Here is an 8,292-nt window from a genome sequence, read left to right as displayed (position 1 = left end):
TTCTCACATAAAAAAAAACTCATGAAAAATAATAGTCCCTTTAATCAATTTTTGTACCATGTTTTGATTTGTCTCATTTCATGCTTTTTGTGCTAACTTTGTGCTATTGTATTGCTTGATTTTTGCTTATAATTGTAAACTTCCAATTTGTACATTCCTTTAGATCTTAGGACTTATAATCTTCACATGACACTTAGGTTAGTCTTTCCCCATTTAAAATCCTAACACTTTAGGTAGAAACCATGATAACGTTAGGATCTAGAAATTCCCATTTTTAACATTAGGCTAGTTAATTCATATTAGACTAGTTTCTCATTTCCTTTTTCTTTTTCAACTTTAAAAAACCTAATAAATACCGACGAAGATCATACTACTATTTCTTTTATAGTGGGAAAGAAATGATTGGGACGTAGGCCCCGATGTATTTCTTTTCTATTTAGTGGGAGAGAAATGATTGAGGCGTAGGCCTCGGTGTAGTTCTTAACCGCTGACTTCGAGAAATGATTGAGGTGTAGGCCTTGGTGTATTTCTCTAAATACTTAAACTTTTTTGGTATGATCCAAGTCACAAATAAATTCCCCTTAAAAGACACCTAACCAAAAGCATCTAAAATACTTAATAAAGGTTCAAACCTAAACAAAGTAAGGAAGTGGTGCGAAGCCATGTAGTGGATTTTGTTCACCATTGAATTACATTAAAAAACACAAACAGATTCTCTCTTCTGTCTCTTGCCTTCAGAGCTTTCTTTCCCATTAATCGGACATGTTACTTCCTTTCGATCGCAGACTGGTAACGCATAAGACTCCACTCATCGAACTTCTATCATAATGCTAGAATGCGAATGTAACTTCGTCCACTAAAAAACACAAAAACAAACAAAAACATGTGAACCGAACTACGGCGCTCTGATTCCTGAAAAGGATACGTAGACATTAGGTCGCAGGGCCTAACCGAGCACAACTATTTATAAACTTTTTCCCCGTATTTCTTTTTTTGTCTTTTGCATGAATTCCTTTAGCATTAAGCTTTAGATTTATAGATTAACACTGTAACAGCCAGAGCCTTCGGCGTTTCCGACACTGTCACCTCACGATCTTCTCTACCACCCTCACTAGTGGAGTTTTTGCCTTTCGTGGGAATCGAACCCTGTACCCTGGGGTTCAAGTACATGTTCATTCCATTCCCACTACCACTTGAGCTACTAGCTATCATAATCCTAATCTTGTTTGGGGAATAAGCATCTTCAGCTGGGCCACACGGGCTTATGTTTCCCAGATTCTTGTCGAAGTTTGCCTTATCTACTTGGTTCACTTCTCTCATGAAGTAACTTTGGTTAGCTTCTATGTTCTCCACTATGCTATCTTCTCTCTAGATAGATACCCTCTGATGCATGGTCGAAGGCACTGCCCCGATACCGTGGATCCATTCCTTTCCAAGGAGCAAGTTATAGTTGGCCTTCGCTGGTACCACCATGAACATGGTAGGCCTCGTGATTGATCCCACGGTTAAATTCACTTGAATCACTCCCAGAGTATGTCCTATTTTCCTTTCGTAGTTCGATAAAACCATATTATGGGGTTTCACGTCTGTATCGAAGATTCTTAACTTTTTCAGCATAAATTGAGGCATGAGATTCACTGCAGCTCCTCCGTCCACCAGGACTTTATTTACTCCCAGTTGTTCGATTTTGACCCTTATATAGAGGTGTTTGAGGTGGTTTTGCATCCCTTGATGTGGTCACTCGAACTGGGCATTTTGCTCTTCGATGGCGCCATTACTAAGGACGTAATAACACACGGGTTTATGCTTTGCCATCTCTGTTGCATCAGCCTCATCGTCATCGTCAATCTCGGTTTCCTGGTTGTACTCATGTGGTAATACGGAGACCACATTGCAACTATTCATGTGTAAAGACGAGACTCCATCAGAATTGAAATCATCAGTAGGCATATCGTCCTCTCTCATTTGTTCTTCTTCGGCTTTATTATAATCCATCTTGCACCCAGCAGGGAATAACTTTCTTCCTACAGGAGGTTTTATTGAGTAAGTTTTGTTTGGGACAATTTTTGAAGGAATTTTAGTATTGGTGGACTCTCCAATTTCATTCGAAGCTGTTTCTTTTTCTTATTTCTTCAGCCTTTGGTGCCATCTCCACTGGGATCTTGACATAGGGTTTTTACCCTTGTAGTTCTCCAATCTAACGGCTTCCCTTTCTAATGCTTGAAATTTCCCTCTGTAAGCCCAGGATGTTCTTCGTCTATTGTCGAAGTTCCTCCACTTGCCTTTCTTTGGCCCCACTTGAGCCCAGTTGTGCTCTGGGACCTCTGAAGGTACTTTGAAGGTAACTCTTCTTGCTTTTGGATGAGGGCTATCCTGTCTTCTTGGGATTCCCCTTTTGTCGAAGATGTAGAGATATGGATTTCCCATGCGGGCATCCCAATTTTGATTGTAAGGGATTCTTTCAAAGGATTTTGACAACCTTTGATGGTAAACCGCCCCACATTTGGGACACATTAAACATTCAGTTTCGTCTTTGTGGCAGTGAATAAGAAAAAATAATAGGCTTTCTTCAGGTTTGGGATACACTCCCAACAACTCACCTTCTTTTCTCCAGTATCTGTCAGTTTTGGCACGTTGCCACCTTTCATAGTCTTCAGCCACCCTTGGATTCACCTGTATACTGCATCTTGGGCATAACGACATTTTAGAACTTTGTTTGTGACATCTCCAGAGGTATTCCTTCAGAGTTTCTTCAGCTTTGGTGTGATGAGACTGCACCCCTTCTTTCTTCAAACAACTTTCAACTTCCTCCATTTCTGGGGTTGAATGGTCCAGATTGACCATGTTGACGTCTAGGTTGGCGCCGTGAATAATTGACATTTCTTCGAACTTCTTCCTTAGGCCTTCAGTAGCCATAGTTATCTCTCCGACAAGACCTTCAGTAGTCTTTCGTTCGACTGAAGTCTTATACGTGACATCCTCCTTTAGGTCATCAGTAACCTGTTTTCCAACTTGTACATCTTCTTCATCTCTTGGGGTCCCTCTTGCTCCAACTTCGACCATCTCAAGCATTTTTATCTCGACAGGCTCAGTGTAATTTGTGTCAGCAATATTGAGGGCATTAATGTCTATCTTCATTTAATTTCTTCCTTTGTCTCCAAACTTCAAACGTCCTTCCTAGACCGCATTCTAAATAAGATCCCTGAAAAGAAAACATTGTGAGGTTTTGTGGCCCAAAAAATTGTGGTATTTACAATAGCCTCTCTTCTTCCGTCGTTCTAACGGAGGAATTTTAATGTTAGGAGGCCAAACCATTTGGCCATCTTTCACAAGCAAATCAAATATTTCATCACATTTTGTTATGTCGAATGTGTATGTTTTCTTAGGAAACTTATCATTTTTTTCAATTTCGATGGGATTTTTTCTGTTCGATGGTGTGATCATCTTGCACGTATAGGGGTCTGCTTCCTTTAGTTTGGCTAGATCTACTTCGCAATCTTCGAAACAATATTGGTCCTCGGAGATCTCTGGTTCTCCTTCGTCTATTTCGACGTAGGTAACCCTTTTCCTTTTTATAGCTTTAATTTGCCCTAGCCTTCCCAGCTTTTAATCTTTCGACTTGGCAAACTCTATCAGCCAATTGGGTCATATCTCACAGATATTGAGTGTCCAATTTCTTCCTGATGGAGTAATCTAAACCTCCAGCGGCCATTTCGAATAATTCGTGTTCAGGCACCACTGTAAAGCATCTAGCTTTTAACAAACGAAACCTATTCAGATAATCATCTATAGATTCAGTAAACTTCCTTTTAATACTGGCCAATTCTTTGAGACTTATCTTGGTTTGACCCATATAGAATTGTTCATGGAATAACCTCTCTAAATGAGACCGAGTATCTAGAGAATTTGGTGGTAGTGTTGTGAACCATGTGAAAGCGTTCTTGGTTAGAGAACTGGGGAAATACATCATCCTCAGATCCTCGTTGTTCGCCAAATCTCCAGCCTCTGTCATATACCTGGCTATGTGCTCTATGGTAGATTCACTAGTATCCCCTGAAAATTTGGTAAACTTAGGAATCTTGCAACCCTTGGGTAATTCAGTTTGTACAACATAATTTGTTAAAGGGATGTATAATTTGGCCTTCTAAGTCCTGTGTTCAGACCATTTGGGCAATGATCCTCTCTATCATAGCAGTCAAATTATTCTCCATCTTGTTATTTTGTCTAATCCTGTGAATCACTTCATCAACATTTTGGTTTCTATCAACCATCACTACCCTCTTAGGTTGTTCTTCATGGATCTCCTGTCGAACTGGTTGTTGTTCTAATCCTGCCCTCAAGGGTTCCGTTTCGGGGAGTGGTCTTGGTGGTCGAACTTGATTGATGGTTGGTTCATCCTCCTGAATGACTATTTGGTTTGTTCTTCGACGCACCAAAGTCTCAGAAGCGCCTAAAAAGTTTTCTATTTGACCCATCTGTACTGACAATTGTTGACATGTCTCAGAGTTATCTTGATTGGTTCTGTTTAGGTTTTGTATTGAAGGAGAAAAGATAGAATTCATTTCTCTAGCCAATAACCCTACCATATCTTGATTATTGTCGTCCATCTGTTCTCAGAACGCTGCTTGATTATTCGTTGTTAGTGTAGGTATAACATTCTAGCTTTGGACATTTTGTCCCACATTGTTCACACCAGAACTAGAATTTTGGAATGGGGAAAACGCTGACATATTGCACGCTGTATAAACCAGTATACTACTACTACTAAAACATGCCATGTAAGAATATGGCATCCCAAGAGGTTGCTCTCTCCATTGTCTCTGGGTTTTGAACCCTTGGTTCGGAGGGGGTGTCCCTTGAGTACCAAATGATGGTATCTGGCTCACTTGTGCATTTGATGGGATGGCTGCCGTGGTTGTAGCGGTAACAGATGTTGAATTATTTCCCTGGATAGTTCTTGTAGATCCAGGTATTGAACCAGTTACGACCACTGAGTGCGTGGGCGTAAACATGGCCTGTGGTTTGGAATTGGGACCTGTAGTGCCTGTTGTGCTAGCAGTGTTATTTCCCGATCCTTGTGGAGGATCCTGTTGTCCCACTTTGTTGGTGTTGATAGCCATTATTTTAGTATATTTCCTCTTAGGTATTAGTTGGTTATTGTCGTAAATTTTACCACTCTTAAGGTTCATACAACACAGACGGCAACGAAATCACCAATTCTACAAACAAATTGAAATGAAGAACACTTGACAATAACACTATGACATTGTCCAACTGGGCGTTCCAATTTGTTTACCAGTGATTTCTGACAAACAACCACTAGTCCTCCAAAGTGTTTAAACAATGTGGTTAATCGAAGGATCGACTAGATTGATCCTAGGACATACTCAAATAGTGTTTCAGTGATTTGATTCATGTTCAATAATCTTTCTAGTTTATGAATATATACAACTTTCTAATGTAAATTGCAATAAGTAAATGACTTTAAAACGAAATAAAGTAAATGCATAAATAACATGACTTTCGACTTTAAATATAACTTTGTATTGAACAAATAACATGAAATGTAAATATGATGTTCTTCACACATACATTGTTTTAGCAAAGACTCTTTTCTCTCACGCTGGTACTTCGAGTATTTTAGTGAATTTTCTGTATATTCATTTGAACATGCCAATATAAACAATAGCACTTGTAAGTACAAGTCTACACTCACCAACGAGTTTTCGATTCATGGCAAACATCATAAGTGAACAAATACAAAAGCACAAGTGAATGACTCAAGGAAAAGCAAGTTTTTGGCTATCTAAGACACTTTAGGTCGACCTACCACATGCCTAGGTCAACCTGTAAAGCTTCAGTTACTCAGCATATGGTTTTGCATCAGTTAGGTCGACCCAGCTAATCATTAGGTCGACTCAAACTAAAGCAAACAAAGAAGATTCACTTTTGTCTCATTTAGGTCGACTCACCCACGCCCCTAGGTCGACCTAAACTGAAGAAAAATCCCAAGAACATGTTTCAACTGATCCTAGGACGACCCAAAGCCCCAACAGGTCGACCCAACTGGCAACAATCATAACTTGGTTGAATCTTCTCCATTTAGGTCGACCTAATCAATGAAGTAGGTCAACCTATCTCCTCAAAAATTTGCCAAATTGTGTGTTTTCTCTGCATCAACGTACCAGCACCTATATATATCTTTTTCTGTTAATTATTCATTTTCAACACCAACAACTGAAAGATACACAAAGGATTCTCATCTTCGTTCTTCTTCTCAATTCCAACACAATTACACACAATCATTTTTGCATTGAGAGTTTGCGATCAAGATCGATAACGTCCATGGAACGGAATTGAGGATTCCCAGTGGGTGAAGATTTGTGGGGTTTTTGGTGAATAAAATTTGCGGATTTTGTCCTCCAAGATTGGTGAATTTTGGGGGTTTTTATCAAGAGACTTCATCAAAGATTCAGCTGAGTGTGAAGATTGAAGAACAAGGGTTCGAGCAATTCAAAACACTGCAGAAAGGGAATCAAAGTGAAGCTCTTGGAAGACACTTGATCTGGCACAAGATTAAGGGGAAGAAGATTCAAAGGATCAACATATTCGGTTTATCGTTATCTCTTTGTTATCTTCTTTGTATAATTTGTTTTCAATCATAATGAAAGACATCCCAATTCCCGTTTGGAATTGGGGGCAGATGTAGTCGTAGCGAGGACGATCGTCGAACTGCCTGAACAAATATCGTGTTCTTATCGCTTTTATCTTTTCGTTTACGTTTCGCTTATTTCTGGTCATAATTGCAAATTGATCAAAGCTTCAAGTGTTAAACTTGTGTGATAAGATTCTGCATAAACACCACAAGTCACCACACCTTGAATCATAATCAATTTGGATATTATCACCAAGTGTTTGATATATTGCTTTAACTGTTATCAAGTCATTGCAAACAAGTTAATCAAGCAAGTAGTTAAACGATCTATATTAGCTTAACTGATTGATTCTCTAAGCGATATTTCATCATTAATCCTTAACTGTTTTGTGGTTTAATCACATATCCGATTCTTTCAATAGTGGTTCGAAATAGACGCGAGTCGATCCCGAAACGCTTTCGCCTAAGTTTAAGATAAATCCGAAAAATTCTGAGGCATCTATTCACCCCCCTCTAGATCCTTAAGCCTAGTGTCTAACAGCACTCCTATTTATACTTTTTCGACCCTAATGGTCTCTACATAGATTTCTGCCACATTCGACGTTTCGAACGTTTACTTATCTTCAGATGTTCCCACGCGTCCTCTAGACAAAGTCGTTCCATTCGAATTTCAAATTCTCCCGCTTCCGCATTTCGTCTATGCCAGCGCTTCTGTCGAAGGATACTTGTAAAAGATTATAAAAACTATCTTTGGTCGAATAACACCTCTTCCAGGGAGAAAGACCCTTAAATAGCTCTACGAAAGCCATTTCTTTATTATAATCCAATACTTCAAAGAATTACAATTCTTTAGTCGAAATATTTAGCTAACAGGTGTGTGTTTAGAAAAACAGTTTGTAAAAGAGTTTAACTTTGTAATGATCCTTGTACGGATATATACAAAGTATTATCTTGAAAGATGTTTTGAAAAACGAGGTGTGAAAAGCATTCTTTCATTTGAATTGTTGTGAGAAAGCATTTAAAAGTTATCTACTCCTAATTTGTAAGGTCTTTCCTATACTTAAGGATTTCCTTGAGAGAGAGTACCATCCGTACCATTTGTGGGTAGGTAGTCCTATCTATTGGATGTGAAGGGACATCGTAGGGTCATCGAATTGTCATAAAAGACAATATGTAGGGATACCTTAGCAATTCGAAGGGACTATCATCATTTTATCGTAGGCAACCCGAAGGGACAATAATCTTTATATCGGAGGGACTATGATGGTTTTGAATCGTAGGAAACATTTGCTAAGGTATCCCTATGCTCGAGGGACTTGACCATTATATCGATAAGGCAACAAAGAGAGGAAACCCTTAAGGTGAGTGAGTGTGAGCAACAATGGTGTTCTTCCACCTACAGAAGTGATCCAGGTGCTTGGATCACCTCAAATGAGCCACCTTGAGATGTTAGAATGCTTACTTTCCAAAGAGAAGCTCTGGTTTGAAGAAAACGATTCTTCTTGCCAAAGAACTTTGAAAAACCATAAGCATGAGAAGAGAAAGAGAAAGCAAGGAATATGGTTGCTTTGGTGTGTTTTCTGAATGAGAAAGAGCCCTCTATTTATAGGCAAATGGTTCAGTACTGATTGAGAGAG

General features: G+C 39.1%; 1 protein-coding gene across 1 annotated transcript; it reads right to left on the bottom strand.

The window, feature by feature from the left end:
- Window positions 1-3,652: 3,652 nt before the first annotated feature.
- LOC131613640 (uncharacterized) lies at window positions 3,653-4,607 on the bottom strand. The gene is made up of 3 exons (XM_058885290.1): window positions 4,164-4,607; window positions 3,876-4,087; window positions 3,653-3,770 (listed from the first exon to the last, which is right to left on the bottom strand). The coding sequence occupies exons 1-3, from the start codon at window positions 4,605-4,607 to the stop codon at window positions 3,653-3,655; spliced, it is 774 nt and encodes a 257-aa protein (XP_058741273.1).
- Between the last annotated feature and the right edge of the window lie 3,685 nt (window positions 4,608-8,292).

Source organism: Vicia villosa, linkage group LG6 (assembly GCF_029867415.1).
Source record: "Vicia villosa cultivar HV-30 ecotype Madison, WI linkage group LG6, Vvil1.0, whole genome shotgun sequence".
Classification (NCBI taxonomy): Eukaryota; Viridiplantae; Streptophyta; class Magnoliopsida; order Fabales; family Fabaceae; genus Vicia; species Vicia villosa.
Note: the sequence above shows the minus strand (reverse complement) of the source record. Positions and strands in the feature narration are given on the sequence as shown.